Source organism: Onychostruthus taczanowskii, unplaced genomic scaffold (genome assembly GCF_017590055.1).
Source record: "Onychostruthus taczanowskii isolate IOZ18803 unplaced genomic scaffold, ASM1759005v1 scaffold20, whole genome shotgun sequence".
Lineage (NCBI taxonomy): Eukaryota > Metazoa > Chordata > Aves > Passeriformes > Passeridae > Onychostruthus > Onychostruthus taczanowskii.
The window spans coordinates 10,533,079-10,559,307 of record NW_024499240.1 but is presented as its reverse complement, the minus strand read 5'-3'; the positions used below and the strand labels follow the sequence as shown (position 1 = coordinate 10,559,307).

Below are 26,229 nucleotides of genomic sequence, written 5' to 3'. Positions count from 1 at the left end.
GTTCCATTTTCACTCATAAAGCTATGTCAAGCTAGAGGCAGACCATATCAAGGGAGATTTTGAGACTAGGTTATGTAGGTTTTCCTGCTAGAAATTGGATTTGAAACAAAAGTCAGGATGTCTGCCTTCAGTTCAAGCATTCATTTGAACGCAATCACTATGATTTTGTGTAAATCCTTGATACTGAAGTGTAGATGTGTTCTGTTTCAAGGGTCACTTTTGGGTAGAAATAGTAACTTTGTTTTGTAAATAAATCTGCATTGTTTTGTTATTGTCTCTGGTTCTTTAGGCTCACATCCCAAAGAGTGCTCTCGTTCCTGTGATACCTATTACCAAATCCACGGGATCACGGTTCCGAAACAGTGTAGAGGGATTGAATCAAGAGATTGAGATAATAATTAAGGAGACAGGAGACAAAGAGGAACAACTTGTGGTATGTATCTGCCACCATGTTGGCTCTAATATAGTGATTTTTGTTTTGTTTTGAGATCATGAACTTTATTTTCCACCAGTTTTGAATTCAATTTGTCTGGAATTAATTTTCTTTATATGTTTATTTATTATTTTCTTTAATAAGGTAAGTTGAAAAGTCTCTTGGAAAGCAAAAGGAATGAAAGAGTTAAAGCTTGAATCTATACCTTTTCCTCTAAATAAAAAATCTCAGTAAAACAGGGAGAAGCAAAATGTCTGTTTTGAGAGTTTTTGTAGTAACTCTCTTTTGCCCATTCTGAACTACCCCCATCCTAGGTGAACCATAATTTGCCCATTTTTAATGTTCATTTTATTTTAATAGTTTTTAGAGGTGAATTTAGTAAGATATCAGAAATACAAACTGTGAAGATTATTAAGGAAACAGAATGTTTTTGATATGAAGAGAAGCTGAGAGAGATGGGAGTGTTCAGCCTTGAGGAGAGACAGCTTCAGGGATCTTATCAATGTGCATAAACATCTCATGTGCAGAAATGGAGGGAGCTGGTCTCTTCTCAGTAGTGCCCAGTGGTGGGGAAAGGAGCAGTGGGTTTTGGTTTTTTTGGTCTTTTTTGTGTGTTTTTTTTTTTTTTTTTTTAAACGTGTGAGGATGTGTAAAGCCCAGAGCAAGTTGCCCAGAGAAGCTGTGGAATCATTGTCTGTGGAGATATTAAAAACTTGACTGGACAGAATCCTGGATACGCTGTTCTACCGGAGTCTGCTTGAGCAGAGATGTTAAACCTGATAATCTCAAGAAATTCCTTCCAGCCTCAGGAATTCTGTGATGATGTAAAATTTTAGAAATTGTCCATAATTTCTGAAACTGACATTTTAGTTTCTTTTGGAGTTGCATGTAATGAATAAAATTTTCTTTTTCAAATGGTTTTATGAAACCCAAAAAGACCCTCGCCATTTAAAGAAATTGCTGTCCAGAAAAGAGCAGGTGTCTGATACCTTTAATTTTAACAGCCTCAAGATATTCCAGACGGGCACCGTGCCCCGCCTCCGTTGGTGCAGCGCAGCAGCAGCACTCGCAGCATTGACACCCAAACACCCGGTGGAGCAGACAAGGGCAGCAACAACAGCAGCCGCTCCCAGTCGGTGTCTCCAACCTCATTTCTTACCATCTGTAATGAAGGCAGTGAGGAAAGTCCATGTTCTGCAGATGATCTGCTTGGTGATTCCAGAGATAAAGGTACCGTGTCACTTGAAAAGTTCAATAATGCTGAACTTAGGTGGTGTGTAACTACATCGATAAAAGAGAGGGGTTGTTCCCTGCATCCGTGGGGAGGTGGTAGAATGTGGACTTGATACATGATCAGGTTTTTTCCAGATTGCTCCAAATGCTCCATATGTGTGCACACATATTAATTAAAGCTGGATAGATGTGACTGAGGAATATGCTTCCCAAAAAGCTTTTCTTTTAATTAATAGATTATTCAAATATTTTAAGCAGGTTGAAGAAGCAAAAATGTACAGTATCAGGTGAAACAGGCAGAGTAGTCCTGTTGCTTGTGTTGGATATTTTTTATGATCTCGGCCAAAATCTGCAACCTTATAGCATTTCATACACATACCCATAAAAGTTCAAGTGTTTGGGATTTATTTAATTACTGTTTTTTTATCTGAAATCTTTTGAGAGATCCAAGGAGAATTTTATAATTCAACATAAACCTGTTCTGTTTTTTTAAAGAATATGGCTTCTGCCCATTTCTTTTGGGTAGATGGTGACAATACAGAACCATAGTTTTATGTTTGTAGTTAAAAATTGAAAATGTCCAGGAATGTTCAGAGATTGTAGAGGAGCCTGAAAATGTTATAAGGAGAAATAGAAAGAAGGAAAGGAATTGAGATAAGACAGCTTATTTGCAAATGAAGGCTATGAAGGCAAATGAAAATGTTTTTAAATTTCATAACATTGGTAATGAAGTGACTTTAAATTCGGGGGGCATTTAGAGGTAGCTTTTGTGGTTTTTTATAGTGTGTCACATTTACATAATGAGAAACTCTGTTCCTGCAGAAAATGGGAATAATTCTCCTTTGCCAAAATACGCTACCTCGCCAAAACCCAACAACAGCTACATGTTCAAGCGTGAACCTCCTGAGGGCTGTGAAAAGGTGAAAGTCTTTGAGGAAAACTTGTAAGTTGGTTTTTGCTACATAAGAAATAACATCTAAGAATCAGATTAATTATTGCTTTATTGATTTTGTGTCAGATAGAAGTTATTAGTCCAGTTGCTAAAGCCGTGCTAACAACCTGATCTCTGTTTTTTGGTGTGACTATATATTGGCATATCTGTATACATTTTACTGCTGGAATTTAGTGTTAAAATCTTGAGTGATGTTTTTTAAAAACCAGCATAATTTGAGAGGAGTCTCTTACCTGGCAGATAGGGGGAGAGGTAATAACAGGGTGTAACATCAGCTAATTTATGTTACAGCTTGGCAGGCACATCCAGTAATCTAGACTCTGAAGACCGTATTCTTTTCAGCTAAATTAATGTAGTTGTGAAACTTCAAGTGACAGAGGAGTGAACCTGACCCTGAGTATTTGATGCTTTGGTTATTCTGGAAAAGCCAACTTTTGTCATTTGGGAATATTCTCAGAGGTTATGTTAATATTTCAAAGTAGTTTTTTATACCCTTATGTCACTTGTATGCTAGAATCTTAACCTACAGTTAAAAATTCCATCTTGTCACACAAGGAGTATAGGTTGGTTACAATTCTCTTATATTATCTCAAGAAGGCCATCTAGTATAAATGCTAGTTAAAAAGAAAATGGGCTTGGCTGACCTGTGCAAATGGATTTTGAGAGGCCTCTACAGCCTGTCCCGTGGCAATATGGGAAGGGTTACAATAACTGAAGTTTGCTGTCTGTATTTTAGTGTGTGTAAACTGTGTCACTGACAGATAGATAGTTACTATTCACTTGCTACAGGAACACACTCTATTGCAGTTTGACTTGCATTTGCATTTCTTTTTGGAAGTCCTCTCTGCATAGCTGTAGGACTGTTGCGCTGTAGAGTGAAAAGGCTTCTACAGAAGTTTCTACCTAGCCATAGCAGTCCTCAGACACTGCAGTCTCATGACAAAACATCTTTTCATGTCTGCTACTTGAATTCCATGTGTATATGGAATACATGAGTGTAACTATTTAAGGCTCAACCTTTGTTTAACATAATATCTATTTGAAAATCCTATACAAGATTTTCATTTGGGAAGAAAATTTATAAGTGGGGTTGAATTTTCTGGACATTGGGGAGAATTGGCTAGCATGGAAATGTACCCTATTTTATGAACAGGATTGCTTTTCAGAATAAAGTATCTCTACAAAAATGTACTGGAAGATTGGCTTGCTTGGCTTAGTAAAACAAAGACAGTAGTGAATATGGCTCTTTTACAAACACAAGGGAGGGAGAGGTTATGGGCTAAAGGACAATGCTGGCAACAACAAAAAGTGAATAAAAATTTCTGGTGGCTGTTTTCAAGCAGTAAAGAGAGACTTTAAAGCAGATTTCTATAGTTCTGAATTGAAGTAGATTTTGGCTACTCTAAGTAGATTTACATTGCAGCATTAGAACACAGAAGGCATTCCTAAGCTCTCCAAGATTTCCATTCCAGTTCTGTTTTTCTTAAAGCATATCTTGGGCTGAGTACTGTGCTGAGATGGCAAAACTGCAAGTCAGGATCTAAATTTGTGTTCCACACTTCCTTCCCAGATTATAGTACTTGATCAGAAAAACTACATTTTACTCCCTGCATTGAGTTATTTAGTAAGATTGGGGTCATCTTCTGCGGAGAGTCACTCATGTGAACATGCCAAGAAGGCAAAAGTATAGAAAAGGGGAACCCTGGATGATTATGAACCCCTTTGAGATATGCAGTATTAGGATCATTGCTATGCCAGCTTTCTTTCACAGGGCTTGCTGTATAAATAGTGTCTGTATGTGGAGCAGAACTGGTTGGGTTGTGCAAGTTGCTGGAGAACATGATTGAAAATACTTTCTCATATAATGAATGTGCTAATTCATGGATTGGGCTTGTGATCAAGCATGAAGTTGGTTTGGAAACAGCCTGCCCTAAGAACATGCTGTTGCCTTGCAGCACGTTTAAACAAGCGGTTTCAACCATCTTGTCATTTGCTGTGTGCTGTGTCATTAAGGCATTACTGAATAACTCAAATACTTCAGATTGAAACCTCGACTTGTTTCTGATGATATGTTCAGCAATACATCCCTCCCATTGGCAGAATTTGCTTGTTCCATAAAACTATTGTGTGTATTTTATTTCTAGGCCAAAGCCATTGCACGAAATTCCAGCCTTCTATTGCCCTGACAAGAACAAAGTGAATTTCATTCCAAAAAGTGGCTCTGCTTTCTGTCTTGTCAGCATCCTCAAGCCACTTCTTCCCACACAGGATCTCACACTTAAGGGCACTACACACAGCCTGACTGTCTCCTCCAGCATGACGCCTGGTTTGTTACAGCCCATTTCAATGGCCTCCTTGACTACGAGCACAGATCAAGACAGGATCTCTCGTGGAACAAGTACAGTAATACCACAGACCTCTCTGCTCCAGCAGCCAGGATGTATTGAGGAAGCTGAAGAGTAATTTAGATTGTCTTGACATTTTTCTGGGCAACTACTGGGAAAAAAATGGAACCAGTTGACTGGACCTTTCTGATCACACCCATGCATTGTTTTAACAATTTACGGCACTGCCATAGTCAAACTGTTTGTATAATTGACAGTTTGGTAGCACATTGAGAAGTTCAGGAGGATGCAGCAGCTGATATGCTGTTGTACTTTCTGCTTTTGAAGACTCTGGTTCTGTTTCTCTTCTGCTTTTTTTTAAACACTGGTGAAAACAAAGACTATCATAATCCTTTCCCATTTAAAGGACCAGTTGTTGTGATGGTGTATGTCCTCTGACTTTTTTCCCCGCCATTAAAACGAGTCTCAAGACCAGCCAGCTGATCCCATTTACCATTGTAATCTGCAGAGGGAGGGGCAATCAGATGGTTTTGCAAGACGTCTTTTGTATGAAAATATGTATTTTGTAACAAAATTTTGCCTTTCTGGTTTGTAGCAGATGGTGTTTCCTGGTGATGATCCCCCTACCCTTTTTTTTTTTTTTTTTTTCCTTTGGTAGGGAAGGATTTTTGATACTTGGCTGGCTTACAGCTGATGGGACCAAAGGATTGCTGAACTATTGCAGCAGTCTCAAATTATGTGACCTTGCTGATCAGCCTCAGACCTAAACAAAGCAAAACAAGTTAATATGTTTGAAACTTTTAAAACAGAAGAGTATGCAAAAACAGTGTTAGTATATTGTGTACATTTTTTGATATCAAAAATTTGTGCTTCTGGTAAGTCACATTCTTAAAATTCCTTCCTTCACAGAATTCCTCTAGTGTTGGTTTATTGGCTGGAAAATTGCATTTTAAAGCACTTGCCCTGCTATTGTTCTACTTGTCCATAGAATTTTTGTGCAGATGTAGGGAAAAAACATATCCTCTTACTCAGTATTCTTTCTTCCAGAAAATACTTGGCTCTTACAGGCTTGCTTAGATTCTTATGAGTCAGCCTGAATCATTAATCACTCTTGGTACAAATTTGCTCTGATGTGACTCATCACTGTATTATAGACCCTGGCCACATAATACTGAAATACCTGTGCATGGTTTCCTGCCTTTTGTCATAGTGGTGTTTGTGTGTCCGTTGAAGGTGATGGTTTGTCAGGCATGATATCTGTTATGCAGATGTTTACAGCAGCAGGTATGTTCTCTCTTTTTGACTAGCAGCTTAGGCTGGCATGTAAAACAGAGGATTTTTTTCATACTTGGTTTGTCCTGATAATGTGGCAGTTAATGGTTGCTTTGAAATTACAATGAAAGGCAAAAATGGGTGGTGGGGGGGAAAGGCAACTGCAAACAGAAACTGTTCAGGAACTTCTCTGAGGTTTCTCATGTGTTCCTGGAGTGCATTATTTGGGTTTGAGTTAATACAGTTATAGATGCCTAGAAAACTGCAATGACCTGAATACCAGTATCATATCACTTATAAAACAAATTGATCTTGTACTTCTTTAACAGCGTTAGATTCAGTAATTTCAAAGTAAGTGTGATTGTGGACAGTCTCTGGGTTGGAATATTGGTCTGTTACACACAAGCAGGTCTCACTGGCTTGCATATACACAACTTCCATCAACATAGTTTCCATGGATCAGTTGTATTCTCAGGTCTCCTCGTAATGGCAACTATTTAAAGATGATACTGCAAATATAACAGCCTTCTTCAGTGCTTAATATGATAAGTTTGCTTACAAACATTTTGATTTAGGGAAAAAAACCCCCTGCACGTGTGCAAATAATAATCATAATTTTGATGCATATTTGCTGTTCCTTTAAGTCCTGTATTAGTAACTATGATTGCAGTGTACTTCATTCAGCAAGTAAGTGTTAATCATGCTAGAATGTGCAAGTTCTCTATTTATAGTATTTTTGAAATGTTATGCAAAAAAATCAGTAAATTAAAACTGTACCTGGAGGTATGAAAACATTTCACCTCTTAAATTAGCAGACAAGCATAATTTGGCTTACTATCTACCTTCCCATGAAAATGGACAGGATTGTTTTGAAGCAACAGTTTTTATTTGTGCTGACATTGTCAGTCACCTGGAGTTGAGGAACAGAGCTTTAAAAATAAGCAGCTTTATGCATCAAACTTGTGTAATTTTTCCAGCTGATAGTTCTTTTCTAGGCTTTGTGGATATTAATTTGTTTCTTCTGAAACACTACTGTGCAATTTGAAGTCTAAAATTTACTGCTTTAGATAGACTTGTTTAAACCTGGTGTGACTGAATACAGACCATACTCAGGTGAAGGAAGTGCTTTTAAGTCTGTTTTTTATTTCTGCAACAGTAGCATGTAAAGAACTTCATTGTTGCCAAACTGCCTAGTGCTTTATTAGGAGATCTTAACTGAATGGTTAAGAACCATTGAGAAGGGCTAAAGTTAACAGATAGCCTTTATTACAGCCTTGACACTTAACAGACTTCACCAAAATGCATTCTGATGTTTGTTTTCATCACATTGTGACTCTCCCGAACAGCAGTGGGCTTTCTTACTGTAGGACTTTGTTTTGCACCTGTCGTTGTAGGACTCGAGTATCTCTCTGGTAGTGTACCTTGTGTGTTATTGGACAATGTACTGTACAAATTAGTGAGCTGCTCTGATAAAAACCAAATGTCAATGTGTGAAGTTTTCACTTTTTATAAAAGAACAGCATTCAGGACAACAGTCAGTCTTTTTTATATGCAGGACAATTCTACTATTGCTGTGGCAGCTCAAGTTTATTATGAATCCACACTGAAGACTCAGAGTTAAGAAAATATGACAGCTCTTGTTCTGAGACCAGCTTTGATGTGTGCAGACAAAAATTAGCCTTAATTTTTTAGGTGCTTCTTGTGCCATAGCATAGCTGTTAGCTGAAGTATTTAAATTGGTTTGCAAATAGCTTTGAGAGTGCATGGAGCTTTTTAAAAATTCTTTCATGTATAGAATGGCGTGTTCATTTTTGGAGAGAGCTGACCTGTGCATTACACAAGCACAGTTCTACTTAAAGAGTTCAAATTCTTTTGGCTTACTTAAAATCCTAACTATGCATAAACCTAGTCAGTTCCCTGATTGCCTACTTTGTAGCTTAAGAAAAGTAAAGGTCTATTTTTATGCACAACTTGATGCATTTGATATTCTTGTTTTCTTGGTGTGCTACACTTCTAGCCACACTTAAAGGCTGGTGGTTGTGTTCAATAACACTGGCAGTTGATTTTGAGATATACTAAATGCTGTTACTCCAGCTGTAAATTCTACTTAAATCACAAGGAAGTTCATTGTTACAAAGTCCGTGGTGACAGTTGTGATTATTATAATTGTTTTTTCAAAAACTTGAGGCACAGGGGAAGAGGGTTCCTTTGGTAAAGTTTGACCTGCATCAGCTATTCTTTCCTTGCTTGGTGCCACACTCCTGTAGCATTTAAGTACTTGGTAAAGTTTACAGACAGTGCTTAAGTGCATATATCTTGGAAAGAAATTCTTGATTTCAGGTATGTATCCCAAGTGAGCAAAAAAGGGAGTGAAAATTAAATATTGCTTACTGTGGCAGTAAATGATTGCTGTGTTTGATTTACGTAAAGCAATAGCAGCTCTTATAAAGTATGTTTAGTCTCAGGGCTATTTTTTGATTTGTTCTAAAATACAATTTCCTGGAATTCAGAGTCTGAGACTGTTGAAAAACACTGAGGCTGAGTTTTTTGGGAAGAAGGAAACAAAGTCATATCCATTAACCTTTCCTCTGCCTCAGGCCAAACTTCTTGTTGCTTATTAAAATAATTCAGTAGTACCACAGCAATTCCTTACTGAAGTATTATCTGTTCTCTTTCCCTGCCATCTCTAAAATGCTGACTGATGTCTTCACAGAAACTCAGTGCCAGTGATGTCCATATTTCCTTGCTAAATGTTTCCTTGCTGAGTACTTGACAACTCCTCCATGAAGCAGAGAGGGCAAAGGAGGATGTGTAGGAAGTCACCATAGACTTGCAGTTACAGAGGTCATTCCTGCAGCGTGACTCCTTGGGTGTCTTGATTTCCATTTGACTTACTGTGTGCATGCACGCAGGTCTGCTGCTTTAATTGGTGTGGTTGGAGGCAGAGCTGGTATTTTTGACAATTATTATTTTTATTATTTTATTATTTTTTTTCCATGTACAGACTTGCAGAGCTGTTCTCTTCCAGAACTGATGCACACTTACGCACATCTCCAGAGCAAAGCTTGTGTGGTGTTCTTACTTGTCCTCTTGAGATTAATATAACTTGCAAAAAGGAAATAAAAGCACCCAAACACTCGAGAACATCAGGACTGTGCTTTCTCCAATAAATTCCATAGTTCAGGTGTGTGCCCTTCATCAGGTGACTTAGACCCGAGCAAGGTTGATGTATGTTAAACCAAAAATGTTTGTTCTTAGGAAAGGCAATAGAAGGTAAGCCTTCATAACCTAGGGAAGTGAAAAGCACTGCGGAACAATTGGTTTTACTGTGATCAAAGAGTTCTTTTAGAATTGTTTTTCTGAATATGGGTATACAGGAAAACAAAGTTACCAGTCACTGCAAGATGTACCTGTGTGTTTTCTTGATGTAAGTTTGTGAGCTTTCTGCATCTCTGAAAATCAGTTCCACTCTTAGCGTTCTGTTTATACAAAGAATGACTTAGATGCATTATTTGGCAATTGTTACTTTGCACATCAAGTGGGGGGAGAATGTTAACTACTCACAAGTGTTCTGTGAAATTCCAGTCCTGTACCCCAGCTGAACTACAGCGGTCTCTTTCTGAATGCTCCAAACAGAAATGGAGTCCCGTTACTGCTTGCTTGGTTTCATTGCATGTCATCAGTAAATACTTAAGGTATGGTCTTTGTTTAATAGTTCTTCATTGGGATTTGTATTTGACTGCAGAGACTTCTGTGGTGTTGACAGGTCTATCTGAATAGCAGAAGAGGACTTGGCCTGATAACACTGCAAATTAACATTTTTTACACAAACTTTTGGAACAACTCTCTTTGGAAAATCTACTACGCTAAAAAAATGAAAACCTCATCATCCATCCTAATTATCAAAGTACTGATGGTTAAGAACATAGCTTGGCTTCATGCTAAATTATTTCTTATATTGAAATGTGCAATTTTTGAGGGTAGCAGTCAAGGGATGTTCAAAACTGCCATTAGATTTGCCTTTGTATGAAATTGGCTGACATGTTTTCCTCTGTTACACTGTGATAACTTGTGGAGATGTTCTTGCTTATGTTGTACTGATAGGTTACTTGTTGCATGTAAAGCAGTTTTTGTAAGCAAGAGGAATTCCAGGGATGTTCTATAAAAAAGGGCCTATTCTGAGGTGATGTACACTATTGTAAAACTGGAGCAGCTCAACTAATTTCAATGGAATTCTTGATTTACACTAGTCTTTTTGCTATGTGTAGTTATGCCAGTACAATTTTGCACAATGTTATTTGAATATTGCGTTCTGACTTGTGAACTGTTTCTACTGAAAACAGTGAAAATTTTACAAACTGCAATAGCGGAATGTTTTTGGCCTTTTTTTTTTTTTTTTTTTTGTTTTTGCCTAAAATAAAAAGTTGTCACTTCAAGCTATGGGCTAATCTTGGATTTATTTTTAGTAGCAAGGGGTTTTTGTGTTTGCACCGTCTGGAGATTTGCCTGAGCATTTGCCCTGAGGGTGGTGGGCATTTACTATAAATAAGCACTTTTTAAACCCTTTTGGAAAAAATTCATCAGAATGGAAATATTTAATACCCTCATTCCTCCAGTGCATCCTGGACAACAGTCCTGAAAATTCTGCCTTTCCCTGTCTTCATCTTCAGGAAGTTTGGTCAGTTCCTGAGGACAGTACAATTCTACCATTAGGGGAAGGTCCTGGATTTTGGAAGCAGAAGGATTCAGCATGTATTCTTCTGGGAGTGAAGGTATGAGAATAGGACTGAGGAAAAGCCCTGGATTCCTGCTGGTAGGTTCATTCTGCTGTTCAGTAGAATGCAATTGCTGTAGCCTACCTGAGGAGGCACTTAGGCTGATTGTTGAAATAGTCTCATGTTCTACATCTCTCTGTTTACTCAAAACAAGCATCTTTCTTCATGAGCAGAACTCGGAGCCACAACTTCTTTAAATTAGAAGTGGTAAACTAGATAAATTATTGGGCTTGGATTTTTTTTGCTAGCTCTTATATTAAATTTTGGTATAATTTGTCTAAAAGGCTTGGAGCAATTCCCCTTCTGGAAAATCATTGTCAGCTATATTTCATTTCAGAATGGAGAGGTAGATTTCTTGGAATCTTGAAGGATTCAAGGATTACTAGTGTGTGTCCCTCAAGGCAGGGCTAGCTTATGATTTTTCCAGTGATGGAAAAGTTTGGGACAATAAATATGACATCAACATCAAGCTCCCAATATTGTGTATTTCACAGCCGAAGACCATGAGTCAGTTTGCATCCAAACAGGAAACTGCTTGGCTGAGATGTAAAAGAGTAATTCGCAGCCAATGGAGTCTGGAGTATGTGGTACTTTCTCAGATTTTAGTCTTTTTTACCTGTTCAGTTGTCTGTGGATGTTTGCCTGTCTCCAGATGAACAGGATCTGATTTTTTATTAAGTTGACTGTGACCTCATTTGCCATTAAACTATTTCTTGTAGTATTTATGTTTCTGTGCATGCAAGGATGATTTTACTGTAAATATATCTGGTGTTCAATATACCTTCACACCTTGCATTACATATAGGAGAACTGACAGAGACATTAAGATGCTGATGAAGATCATCTATGAAGACAAAGAGAATGGAAAGAGCATCTCTGTGGTGAGCAATGACCATCTTCCAGTTCTTGATTCACTGTTTTCATTATAAGCACTTATGTTCCTCAGTTAAATAGCTGCTCTTTTTTTTTTTTCAGATTGTAAGAGATAATCAGGCAGGAGACTGCTAGGCGGATTTCTCAGGTATCTCAGTTTTTTCTTGGGGTTAGATGTGACTGCATAGCAAATTACTATAGAAGTTGTAAGCCAAGGCTTCTTGTGTTTTATCATATTCGCTTGCTGTCCTTTTCCTGGCTCTTCACTCAGCATTTGGAACATGTGTAAGATAGTCATCCCACCCAGACTTCAAAACTTTTGAAATTCTGCTGTCTAACACTATTTCATCTGTATACAGCATTTATAGAAGCACTGTTCATTGCCAAACATGTCCTGGTTAAGTGCTATGTAGTGCAGACATAAGTTAGAATAGGATGGAAAAGATAATTTAGGTGAAACTCTCCCACACTTTAAATTGGCTGGATTCATCACCACTGCATGTACTTTTTTTCAAGTCTTACTCCTGCCAAACAAGCCTGATTCATCTCCTCCTGCACTGCCTGTTTACAGAACTCTTGTTTCACATAACCTGTGCCATGGCCCTGTAACTGATGCTTGTTTTGACGTAGGAGCATGTCTGTGGTCAATAGCAACTTCACACTGTGGTGACATTGCTTGTAGTAAAGAAAAGATTCAGTAGTAGATTAAAACCTCATTACTGCAAGCAGAGTAGAACACTGTTCATTAATTCCTACACTGACGAGCATGGGGATGTAACTGCTGTGATTAAGCTGTTGATTAAGAAGCTGTTTGTACAGTTTGTTGTGGATGCCTTTTCCAGTTACAGATGTGAAGCTGACCACTGTAAACACTATTTTCACTGTTGATGGAAATGGCTGTTAGGGAGGTTTCTCTGTTTTCTCCCAGTGGGGGTCCACTGCAAGCAGCTGAACAGTGAGCACTGCCACAATTAATCTGGCTGTGTGTGTCAGGCAGGCAGCAGGTAAGAGTGTGTTCTCTTTGTCCTTCATCTTTCCAAATCTCTGAAGTTAATTACAAGTTAGGACAGAACTTGGCCTACAACATTTTGTACTGGACAAATTAACAAGGAAGGTACATCCTGGCCTAGCCCAAATCTTTTGTGTGGCTTTTGCAAGATTTTAATAATTTCTGAAAAATACTTTTCTATATACAGTATTCATAAAAGCACTGCTCAGCTGCAAGATGTAGTCAGGTGCTGTGTAGCAGGTGAAGGGCTACAGCAGAATTTGGTTTATGATTTGCAGTTTTGCAAAATTACCTGTATTTGCTGTAGGGAATACAGTTAACATCAGCTGGGATGCCACAAACTAGGCTGAGCAGTCAGATAATTATGAGTTACTTCTCTCTTGAGATGAAGTTTTTGTTTCTATTTTCTGTTTAAATAGAGCAGTTTGGTCTAGGGTTGTTCTGGGGAATTTTTATAGACATTCTCCACCTTTTGTGAATTGTAGGTATTTAATTCCTCATTAAGAGGTTGTTTTATAGCATGTTCCTGCAGTTTCAATGGAACAATTTCCTTTCCTCTTACAGAAAATTATCTTTTTGTCATGATTTTTGATTCAAGTTGTAAGCAATGTCTTCAGCCCATAAAGTTATCTTCAGGTTTCGGGGAGATGTTTGCTAAGTTCAAAAATTTCTTGCAATAGGACTGCAGGGAGCTGTCCTTGCTCCAAGAGTAGGATGGATGGCAGCATTCTCCTGCAGGTGTGTGACAGCTGCCATCCCATTTCACCCACATCTATCCACACAGTAAGGCAAACCCATGGGAAGCAGCAGGTCCCGGAGCTCAGGAGTCAGAGGTTGATTCTGATCTTATGCTGTGATCTCTGGACAGCTTCAAATGCAGCCACTTAAGAAGCATAGTTTCACAAATGTGTCTTCAGTTGCATTGCTTGTTTAAAGCTGTATTGCCTACATATCTGTTCTTTTCTTTCACAGCACTTCCGGTGGTTCTATAAATCTCTTTTTAGAGACAAAAACCCAGTCAAAAGAGCTTTTGAAAACCACTGCTGTGCCATCAGAAATGACAGGATCAGAAATGCAACAGCAGCTAAAGTTTGCATAAACAAAAAAAAATACCTTCAGACTCTGTCCTGCCGTGAAATTTTCCATGGTCTTGGCCTTACTGGAAAACACAGAGAGTTGATGCTGGTTTTAGTGCTGCAAGAAGTTAATTGCAAGTTAAGGCAGAGGCATTTCATGGGCAAATTCATGAAAGGGCTGCATCTTGGCCTAGTCTGGATGGGTGTTTTGTGTGTTTCTTTGGCAATATCAGGATTTCAACCATGCCTTGTTTTTGGCGTACTGCATCTGTATTCTAACTGCAGGAGAAACATTGCAGAACTGTGCTCAGTCTCACCTTTGTTGCCCAAGAAGGTACTGTGAAATTGCATACAGCAGAACAATTCCAAAGCTTTCCAAGTGCCCAGAGAAGCTGTGGATGCCCCATCCCTGGAAGTTAGATTGGATGGGGCTTTGAGCAGCCTTGTCTTATGAAAGGTGTCCCTGCCCACTGCAGGGGGGTTGGAACATGATGATCTTTAAGGTCCCTTCCAACCAAAGCTCTTACATGATTCTATGAAAAACCAAATTAATGGCTTTCTCAGGGTTGGGAAATCATACCATCATCACATCCACTTTTGTGTCCCAAATACAGTTTTGCTGTCTCAGGTGTGAGTTGTAAGCACATGACTTCCTTGAAGATAGAACAATTAAAAAGAATCTTTTGTATGCCCTGGTGTATTTTCCTGGAACTACTATTTGCCTCGTAACCCCAGGGATTTTATTTTTAGATGGCCATGGGATAAAAAATAATTAGCTAGATCTAATTCCTCCCCTTTTTATCCTCTGTGATGCATCACAAATCAAATCTTATCTGCATTGGACCATACCCGCTTAATAGGCTTTCAAACAGCTCCAAAATATCCCAAACCCAAGGTGTCAGAGACCGATTTTTCTCTTAAAACTCATAGTAGGATCCTTTAATGCTGTTCTTCTTGGAACTTAAATGTTCACCATCACACCAGATGAAGGTATGTGCCTGTAGCAGGATGTTAAAGCCTTTTGTAATAGTGAAGTGAAATGAGTCTGTTTTAAAGGCCACTGTATTAAAATACTGTCAATATCTGCCCATAGGATAACTATCTAAACATTATGCACTTCACTGAATATCCAGTGGCATCTGGATTTGAAAGGAGATCCAGATCTGCAAAAATACTGAACTATATTGATACAGTTATGATACTATTCTAGACAGCTAGAAAAAAAGATAATGTTTGTTATTAAATACAATAAGACCTTTTAAAATAATAAAATATTTAATTTGACCTCAGGATATATCTGAACAAACAAAAAGTAACTGAAATATGTTCTTGTCTCAACAAACTAGAAGTGCTAGCCTAAGTTGAATTGATTGGTCCGTGCCATGAAGTGGTAGACTGAGCTACTACACACACTGAATGCAGCTCAAAGAATGTTTCAGATCACCTAGAACTGGGATCCTAATAAAGTACAAACCTTGTGTTTCTTACAAAAAGTATTTAATAAACCAATAGAAAGCAATCTGCTTGAACGTTTTCTCCATCCTTCAGCCTGAGTTCCATTACACGAGACTGGGTGCAGCCAGTGTCAAATGCTGATTGATAGGAGTGTTTATGTTACTTTTTCCCCCTTCTCTCACTGGCACGTTTTCTGGCAGTCGTGGGCTTAGAGCGTGCAAAGTAAAGAACAAATTTCCTCCCTGAGCCAAGAGTATGGTACTGCTGGCCAACATTGTAGTGTAGTGCTTGCACTGGGAATTGCCAAACGTGGTTGACCTCTCAAGGAGAGAAGAAGGGGTTTGTGGGAGCCTAAAAGATCCATAGGACAAGAAGTCATATGTTGAATCATTTTTCTATTGCAAATTCAGGTGTTATTGCTTTTGCTAAAATCTTTTTGGGAAGTAGTGAATTGATGTCAACTACAAGATTAAGATGCTGTAAAATATTATTGGATTCTGTGCAAGGCACAGGCTACCCTGTGGTAACTCAGTTATTATAAATTAGTACTTACTCTAGTTCTTTGAATTTTGAGGAGCTTAAGGAAATAATGCTCCAGTCGCTATTATTAACTACATCAGCTATTATCCCTTTTTGATTTTATTGTAGTGCTGAATACTGCATATTTTACATTATAAAACTTGCTTTACAAGACCTATGATTATTGTAAGAATTAGAGATGGTGGTTCTTTTTTTTTTTTTTGGCTGAAGTACTGATACTTCAGATTTGAGGAACACTAGAACTGTATTTATTGCTTACAAGACAGTTGCACCTAAATTTTAAAATTAAAATTTTTTTAGTGGATTAACTGGAAAGTCTACAATGATTCAGTTTAATCTACTCAGTCCAAGTCTATTTCTGATTCTTATTTTCTTTGTCTAGCAAAAGCAACTTGGCTGAGTATTTTAAAATGTATGTTTGAAGAGTGTGCATTCAAACTATGAAATTCTAAATCCAGTGCTTAATGTATTTTCACTTTTCTGGCTGATCTCTTCAATGCTGAAAGAATCAGGACTTAGATTCCCAGAATATTAACCTGATATATTGAGAATTGACTAATTGTATTCTTTCAATTTTCTAGTTGCCAAAACACAACAGAATTTTACTTCTTTCAGTTTTCTAGTTGTCTTCTCTCTTGCAAAACTTAGCAATGTGTAAAGTAGGACAGTGGGATGTAATGTCTTTATGTGTAAACTTACTCAGATAACTCTGTCATAACCTACTTTCAAGATGAAAAATTAATTTTTGTAAGTAGTGAAGTTTTCATTTGGTGGTTGTAGATTTCAACTGGCATTTCTTAAATGGGTGCATGTTCTCATTTGCAAGTCCAAGGTCTGCCTAGAAGTTTGTTGGCCACTATAAGAGGGCAGAGCAAAGCTTTTCCTCTGTAGATGTGTTGGGGCTTCTGAAGCTGTAGCTGGATTGATTCATCCTAACATTGTGTGTGGCTAATGTATTAATTAGCCAGCTGTTCCTCTCTTTTGCAGGAGATTATCATGCACATGCCCCTGACTGGGAAGCATTTGGAAATGTGCACTGCTATCTTAGGCTGGGTGACTCCTGGTCTTTCAGGCTGAAAAACTCCCTCCTCATTTTCCTCTTGCAGAGCTTTCTGTGGAAAATAATAATGTTGCTGTTATCATGTTTCAGTACAGAATGGTTGGGTTTTCTAAACCATCTCAGCTAGAGGAGAGGAGTGATGGTTGATATAGAATCACAGAATAAGCTGAGTTGGAAGGCACCACAGGGGATGCTGAGTCCTGCTCCTGGCCCTGCACATCACCATCCCCAAGAGTCACATCCTGTGCCTGAGAGCATTGTCCAAATGCTTCCTGAACTCTGTTAGGCTTAGTGCTGGGACCGCTTCCCTGAGGAGCCCATTCCAGTGCCCAACCACCCTCTGGGTGAGGAACCTTTTTCTAATACCCAACCTAAACCTCCCCTTACCCAACTTCAGGCCATTCCCTCTGGTCCGGTCACTGGTCACCAGCAAGAAGAGATCAGTGGCTGCCCCTCCTCTTCCCCTCACGATGAATTTGTTCCTCCAGTGAGGTCTCTGCTCAGCCTCCTCTTCTCCAGCTGAACAGGCCAAGTGACCCCAAACCACTGATGCTTCTGCAGGTACTTCCAGGTGCTGTCTAGATCAGCTCTAGCGTGTATATTTAGGCTGATCTCATAGCAAAGCTGTTCCACTTACCCTCTCTTCTGAAGAATAATAGTAAGAAATGTCAAAAAGTAGTTTTGAGTACAGGTTATATAGGCAATTTTCTTGGGGTTTTTTTGGTTTGTTTTTTTTTTAACCATTTTCTAGGCTTAAATCTGAGAATCATCAGGCTTGCTTATCTGCATGTTGTTTCTTCATTGAACTTCTGTATTCTGAAGATCTGGAATAATTTCTAAAATAAAAGTAGGCCTGAGATTGTCAGCTCTTTTTCAATTTTTCCAATACTGTCAGAAGGACTGAAAATTAAAGCCAGGAGGCCAGAAATAATTCTCAAATATGTAGGCATGGGTGGGTCAGCTCCATCATAATTTGTTAAATAATTATATGAAAGTTGGATGACAAAGTATTTGGAGTAGTATTGTTTAAAGGTTACATCATTCTTGCAAAAACTGGGTGTTGTATTTCAGAAAGTTCCTTTTAAAAGGATAAAGAGACATTTGACTTTGAGTCTCCATTGTTTGTAATATCCTCTTTCAGCATGAAAATATTTTCCGTTCCCATCAGTTTTGTCTTTTTTTTTTAATTTGGCAAACATGAATATTTTTCCTGAACTGTGAGTAGAATGAAAAATGGTTATTTTTGTTGGCTTGCAGGCATTGCAGCTTCCCCTCCAATAAGACTGGCAGATTTATTTTTAGAGTTCTTGTCCCAATGCATCTTACACAGTTATTTAATGGAAATGGATTAGACAAGCCTAAGGAACAGGTTTAGTTTGGGCCTTTCTTGCAAGATTTGAGGGTGAGCTGCATGTGACAGGGCATGGGTTCTTTCTATCTGTGAATATGCAGTAAGTTTTACTCCATGGTTTCATAGCTATCTTCTCAGTGCTCTTGGCTGTCTCCATCTCCCTCTAATCCAGCTCCAAAGGGACTACTTTTGACATTCCAAACTGCTGAGCAGCTTTCCGACAGCTGCTATTGAAATCTGAATAAAAACAAAACTGTTTTCTTTGCCTTCCTCCCAGAAGAGAATCAGGTGAAAATGGAGCCAATTTCTTGTGTGTGCCAGCTCTACCCCAGTGCTGCATCACCAGTGCTGGGGTGGTCAGCTCTGATGTGCTTCAAGGACAGACTGAGAGTTGGGGTTGGACTTAGAGAGGACAAACAAGAAGTTCTGAGGGCTGGAGATGTGAGCCCTGTGTACAGAGGGACCTGCTTGGCACTGTGGGTGAGTGGCCCAAGAAAAAGAGCAATCATTTGTGACCCCATTACCATGGTCCTGGACCTTTAAACTCTACCTTTCAATCTGCAGGAAAACTATCTTAGGTGTTTCAAGGGTTTAATCATCTAAGTGTTAACTTTCCTGTTCCTGGTAATTCAGTTAGCTAGGTAAAATATTAGACACACTGTAAATTGTGTGTTCAGAACATGAAAAAGAAATAGCATGAAAGACTGCAAGTTGAAGAAGATTAGAAATTAGTCTTTTTTTAGTTGAGGGCTTTTTTTCAAGAATTCTGGGAAGCAGCTATTTCCTTTCTAATGAAACATGTACAGAATGTTTATGATTCTTCTAGAGTGTAGTTTATTTTTTGTGCTTGTTGCTTACTGATATTTCTGGAAATGTCATCTTTCTCCTCTCCACATTCTTCACTGGGGTTGCTTAAGGGAGACTTCTCTAATGGCTAGGAAAAAATCTTTCTTGAGAAAGAACACAATAACCTCTTGTTCCATCTCTCCAATTTATTGATTCTTCCAGTGCACGATGTGTAGTGATGATGTTCTCTCAAGTTTCTGCTTGTAAAAATAGTTTCAATAAGGTGTTTAGAAACTGTTGCAGAAATTCTGATTGTACTTCATAACACTGGGCCTGTTTGTATTTCCTCAGGAAGATGATGATATGCCAAAATTTTGGTCACACTCAAGAAAATCCCGTTTTCTAAGTTACAATGCTGTACAGCCATGTAATAATTTCATTAGATTTCTTAATTCCATAAAAATACTTTTATAGATGGAATTTTAATAAACAACATGGCCAGATAGATTTAAAAGAGGAAAAAGTGAGGGTGAAGGAGAATTACATGTTCTACTTTTCTGTATACATTGGCAAATTACCATGAGGAATGACCTTGAGTGTGCTGAATTCATCAGTCTCCTTTTCTGAAACTTTGTATCTGTAAGAAAGCCTCTCTTAGTATAAAAGAAATTTGCCTGCTTGTGACAGAAGGATACAGATGGGAGTCCACAGGCTGTTCAGGGGCTTTGGACATGAGCTGAACCAGTTTACAGAATCACAGGTGAAGAATCATGGAACTAGTTTAAAGCTGGCTGGTATTTGCATTTTGTTTAACTGTCTGGTTCTGCAGTATGTGGATCTCAAACAGTTGGCTTCCTATTCGGTTAACTTTTAAAAAAAGCTTCATCCCAAGCTTGACAAATACAATCCAATCCTACAGCCACTTCTTCATAAAGCTTCACATATTCTAAAATTGAAAAACTCTCTACTGAGCATGCAGCTCTCATGTCCAGGTACTTGTGCAGGTAGTTTTTGGACAGAAGGATAGTTGGAATATTCAGGGGTGAATGAGCACAGAAACTATTTGCTTGGAGGAAGACAAGGAATTATGGCTTAGCTTTTCCCTGTGTTGCTTCCCAGAAGGCTCTGCAGAATTCTTCCTATTTTATTTTTTTTTTTAGTTGAAAAGAAAAAATTAATTTCTGAATTTACATTTGCTGTCTTTTCATTGAAACAGACGAGTAAACTGTGCAAGACTGCAGCTCAGGAGAGGTCATTCCCACAGGCAGGCAGACAAAGGCATCAGGTCCGTACCTACCATGGGAAGATACACACTCAAATCATGGGGAATTGGCAAGGGCAGGTGAACAGGAGGGGTCTGGATGGAGCAGATACCTGATAGACTGACAGGAAATGTGACAGCAGGTACAGCCTCCACCCCTTGAGCTTCTCAAACTCAGATTTGGGAGCCCTTCCTTCCATCTGCATCTAAACCTGTGAAGGTGGCACATTGAAAGGCAAAAGATCAGTCTTTGACTCTTACTCTACAGTATAATACCTGCAACAGTTCCTGGTTAGAGAATCTGTGAATTTAAAACTATTGAGAATAAGTCTCAGTTCTACAGATTTCTATTGTTATGAGGTTTTTTGTGCTTATATGATGTAATCATGTCTATTGCACAGACATTGACCAGCTATTGGAGAAAAATGTACGGGATAGTAATTATAACCTCTTCACTTCCTAAAAGTGAAAACTGAGGAGTGAAGCTAATCTTTTACAGTAACCTCTCTGAGGTAGATGAGCAGTTTTGGATCCATTTTATTTTGCAGAATCTTGACTGGGGGGATTGAGAGACGCAGACCATGCCATGCAAGCAAGGCCAGTTTGTGACACTAATCACAGCATTTCTAGTTCTCAAAGTTCTGTACAAAATTTTCCACTCGGACCCCTTTGCCCCTGTTCCCGTAGCAACACAATCTTTTCAGTTACCAAGTCCCTGTTACATCTTCCACACTTAACTGTGCACTTTGCATATAATTACACTGTCATCCTGGAGGAGAGTGTTTCAGGTAGAAAAGAGAAAGAAGTTCTCCTTCACCCTTTTGTTTGCTCAGAAAAAGCACTTAAAGAGTAACTGCTGGGGGGACAGAAGGTGGAGGAGAAGCTTTTGGAAAGCAATTGTCTAAATGACTTAAGAAAGTCATTGCAAGGTTCTTTTATGGTGACATGTTCATGGTGGTAAGCACATTCTTCAGTTTTAATAACAAATATAGAGAACAACAGGGGGTTGTTCTCCAGCTGTGGAGGGGATTTGTTTAGTTTTATTTTGTTTGCTGAGCTCACTTTTGAGATACAATAAATACCTCAGTATGTATTTTAGCTACTGATGACATGTCTTTGCATCCTCTTAAATCACAGTGAACTTGTTGGCAACCAGTACTTCCTGCAGTGTAGATGGTACTTGGATGAATGAATGTTTACATTTTGGAATTCTCCATTTTGCTTGCTCTTGTCAGGAATACAGCTTGTAGGATTCATCTTTCATTCACAGCCTTGCTTCTCTCTATTCTGTGTCAGAGGGCATCAAATACTGTAGTTTTATGGCAGAATATTGGTAGTTCCTCCCAAAGGTGAAACAAAGGCCAGTGTGAATGTAAAAGAAGTAAAAATAGAAAAATATGCAAGAGCACAAGTGAGCAGAATGTTTTGAGGAAATATGGTAGAAGTGGACTGACAGTAATCACAAAATAGTAAAAATTAGGATTTTAGTCTTCACGCTTTTCAGCTTCCACACACAGACTGCCCCTCACTGCCTTTTTACCACATGGCAAGAACAATAATAAATGCTAAAGCTAGAAGGTGGTACATAAAGTTGATTTTTTGCCATTCTATGCCCCAAAGGGTAAAAGTACCAGAGATGCATGTTCTATAAATGCAGCTCGGAATTTGCAGCAATAACAAGAACCTGTTTGCCTGCCTGTGGACAGCTTTGCATCAAAACACTGCAAAAACCAACTTTACCAGTTCTTTAAAATGAAATACCCATTCTGAATAGAAATACATTATCCAGTAATAATGACTTACTAATGACTCCTTGGCTCTTGCCAACTCGCAGTGGAGTTGCACAGGATCTGTTTTTGATAGCAAGGTGTGTCTATCTGCCCAGCAGTTGCATTGAACTTCCCTTCCCTTCAATCTGTTGATGGAAATGTCCAAGAAGAGCTGGAGTGTGAGCCACAGCTGTTGCTGCTGTTGCCTGGGCCCTGGAGCAGTGAGCCCCCTCCCGCAGAGCTGTGCAGGGCTTTGCCAAGTGTCAGCCTGTTGGTGCAGCTCTGCTGGGTTTGTATTAGCAGTAGGTCTGAGCTGCTTGTGTAGCCCAGTCTGAGCAGGAGAACGATGTGTGGGGAAGACAGAGCAGGCACACAGCCTGAGCTGGGGAAGAGCGGGGCAGGACTCCCATTTATCACCAGATCTTTGGCACCTTGTACTTGACAGACGTCAGGGTTTAGCAGAGTGGTTTTCTCTTCAAGTATGAAATGGCTTCTGCTTTTGCCCTGTGCCCCTCCAAACACCTCTGCACCTTGTACTTGCAATGGCACCTTCATGTGAATTAACAGCCGGGCATTCAACTGAATGAATGGGGACTATTAAAAAAAATAAAATTGAAAACCTTGCCCTTGATATCTGTCCTTTTTATCCAGATTGACTTACATTGTAATCTGCCTGAGCCATTGATAAGAGCTCTACCTTATTTTCTTCCTCAGATATGGCTATAAAATAAGTAATTGAAAAATAAAAGTGGCAATTCCAATTTATTAACAATTTTTATCATGAGAGCTCTGAGGGAGGCAGAACCAGCACGTTGCTCCAAACTGCTAAGGTGCATAAGACAACCTTCAGATTTTGACAACGTTTGCAGTTAAATGTAGGGTTATCTGGGGGTGGGGGAAGAATGAAATTAAAAAAAAACTACTGTACATGTCAGACTTCATATGGAGCAGTGGTGACATGATAGGCATTGGGAAGAAAAAATGTTTAAGGGATATAGGCATGCTACAAAGGAAGACAAATGTAAGTATTTTACTGTGTTATTAAGCATAGTGGTGTTTGCTGGGTTTCTACTAAAATGCCTTTAAATTAACTCAGGGATTTAAGAAGATGTTCCCAGTAATGTTTCCAGGAACTTTATAAGGTAAATTTTCTGTTCTTTTTCTTGCAACTTACGGAAGCTTATTAAAAATTACATTATATAAATAGATTTATATGTAAGTTATAGTGTATATCTAAATAATTCCCAAGATAACAAAAAATGCAAAAAGTTAAAAATAAATGAGAAACCACTTGTGTATATGATTTTATGTGTATATTATTAAGCATTTTAGATAAATTTGATTAACATTTTTGAAATGCTCGTTTAAAAGGCTGCGTTTAAAAGGCTGTGCATTTTTAATATAATTTTAAATATTAGCTTCCAACCCATTTCCCATAAATATTTTTTAAATATCTGTAAAATATTGATTTTACTATCCCAAGGTGGTTTTGGTGATGATTTTTGTTTAAGGATTAGGAGAGAAAGGTGCAGTGGAGGGGGAATTCCTTTTCCACAATCTTTCCACATTAGTTGTCATTTTGCACTGTATGATTTATAAAGAATAGCACATGAGCAATTACATATTGTTATGCTGGCATTTAATTTTTTTAATTGGGAAGACACAAAATCTTTTTTAATCCATAATTACTGTTTTTCAGTATAATGTGCTATTGAAGTTTTCAAGCATTATAAAATTCTTTCTTCATTACAGTTACAGCTTTGATAATAGTCCCTGCAAAGTATAATTAGATTGAATATTTAACAGAGGACTTTTTATTCTTTTAGTTGTGAAAATGCAGCAGTGATGCGTTTTTAAATGAAATCTCAAACCTAATCTCTGTGGTCAATCCCAAGTGGTGACTCCCTCAGGAGACCATAAATGTTTTAATGCGCCCTGATGTTATATACTGTACAAATATATATCTAGGGAGAGATAGAGGTTGTATATCCCTAATGTTACATATTCAGTACTTATTTAAATAACTAGAATGCTAAAAAGGAGAAAAGAAAGAACAATGTGAAACCAGGAGAAGCTTTTTGATGTATGTTGTACCATAAAGTCCCCATCAGTATTCTGCTGCCAGTATTTTGCCATGTGCCCCCTGCTCAGTAGTAGATATCTGTACAGGCTGTTTGGCTGGAAGAACATTAAAAAATAACACTTTTTAGAAGGAAATTGTTGATTTATTACTTTGTGGACATAACCAGTTCAACTATTAATTATATAAGCATGTAAATGAGCAGTAAGAATATAAAACTAGGAAATTTAAAACATAGAAACATTCTTTTATCTCATAGCAAAGAAGAACAAAAGCAAGAGTGGAACTTAACTACTGGTGAATGCTCAGTGCTACTGGTAGACAGTTTATGAGGTACACCCAATACAAAAGTCACAGAAGGGTGACGATCCAAGCTCCTTGTGCCTTTCTCCAAGAGTAAGTATGAGCGCAGCCAGGAGGGAGGATTAGCTCCTGGAGGGTGGCCGGTGGCTTCAGCCGCAGCTGTGCGGGCAGATACCTGACTGCGGGCAGTGCCTCCTCCCAGGGCCCTCCCTGCTGCTGCCTCCTGCAGGGCTGCTGGCAGCAGAGCAGAGGCTGTGCTTCCCGTAACTCACCCTGCTCTTCTGTGCTCGGGAGCTCCTCTCGGGGTGGGGGAACTAACAGCCCAGTGAATGAACTAACACACAGTGAATGTCACTGACCAAAAGGTGTGTCAGAGGTGAACACGGCCTGCTGCCGTGGCCCTGCGCTCACGAGGGACTTAGAGGTGTGTGTGGAAAGAGAAATGTGGTGACATGGCATTGGGAGCCCAGAGTGTCTGCTATACTGGAGTGTTTGCCTGAAGGTCTTCTGTTGGAAAAGAGGGAGATTTTACCTTCCTGCTCCTGTGAGGAACAAGAAACTAGATACTGTGCTTATAAAACAGGGAGTGGATAGCAAAATAAGGAGAGTAAATGGCAAGAAGATACTGCTGCAGAGGGAAACAAAAAAAGTTTTTTTCTCTCCAACTTTTTTTAAATAGTAGCCCTACAAATGTATCACAAATTATAAAAAATAAATACAGAAGGATGGTAGGAAATGGCAAAACCTATACTTGAGCTATGTAAGCAAAATTATTACCTTCAAATATGATGGTGAAGATAGAAGAGATTACAATTCAGACATCCCAAAGGTGAAAATATTTTTCAGTTGCTGCACTATACTGCAGCAGACAGAGAAAATATTAGAAATAGAGATTTCTTTCATTAAGATAGACTTTTCTGGTGTGTATATAATATTATTCTCAACAATGATCTGGTCAGATTTGTCTGATAATCCTCTGTTTACATGTAGCAAGCGATACCTATGGAGATACTGCAGAGGTTCATAGCGTGCGTGGTGGGATGGTGCACAGCTTGGAAACTGCTCTCCTGGCAAAGGTCATGGCTGCTTTTTAACAGGACCATTTGGACTTGCACCTTTAAATCACAGCAGCCTAGAGACTGGAAAGCTGAAATAGGGAAACTGTAGTCTCCTCATCTTCGGTGAGTTCATGCTGGATTCTGTGGCACCAGTGCTGTACTAAACAGCTGTTGTTTTGATTCCTCTGTTTAAATAGATTGGATTAGAAGGGGAGAAAAACCATCATCTCCTCCCCCTCACCATGCTGTCCAAAGCTTAGTTACTATGAAGACAAATCTTATTTATTTCCTGTCAGAAAAGGCTTCACTGACATGGAGTATTTGATTTTTGGAGTCTGGTTCTGACTCAGTTTTCAGCTATGTTAAGATCTAATTATTGTAAATTACATGCAGGTAGGCTGCATGTAAGCTTCTCTGAAAATCTGAATTAATGCCATTGATTTGGGTAGGCTTCACTGTATTAACTGACATGCTCTGGAATTAGAGCAGGTTGGCCAAAACCAGGATCTGGATTAAATTTGTGCTGTTTAGATCTAGGAAACACTTTGTTTAGCATTGTAGCTGCAAGAGATAAATACTCTGTTCTGAGGAGCAACAG

At 38.7% G+C, this 26,229-nt stretch overlaps 1 protein-coding gene across 1 annotated transcript in view; it reads left to right on the top strand.

Annotated features, from left to right (window-relative positions):
- Positions 1-10,663, top strand: part of FAM117B (family with sequence similarity 117 member B) — a 28,984-nt gene extending 18,321 nt beyond the window's left edge. The window contains 4 exon segments of the mRNA XM_041403682.1: positions 290-433; positions 1,438-1,663; positions 2,489-2,609; positions 4,763-10,663. Coding sequence (XP_041259616.1) covers positions 290-433; positions 1,438-1,663; positions 2,489-2,609; positions 4,763-5,081 — 810 coding nt within the window. The 3' untranslated portion in view covers positions 5,082-10,663.
- The last annotated feature ends 15,566 nt before the right edge of the window (positions 10,664-26,229 follow it).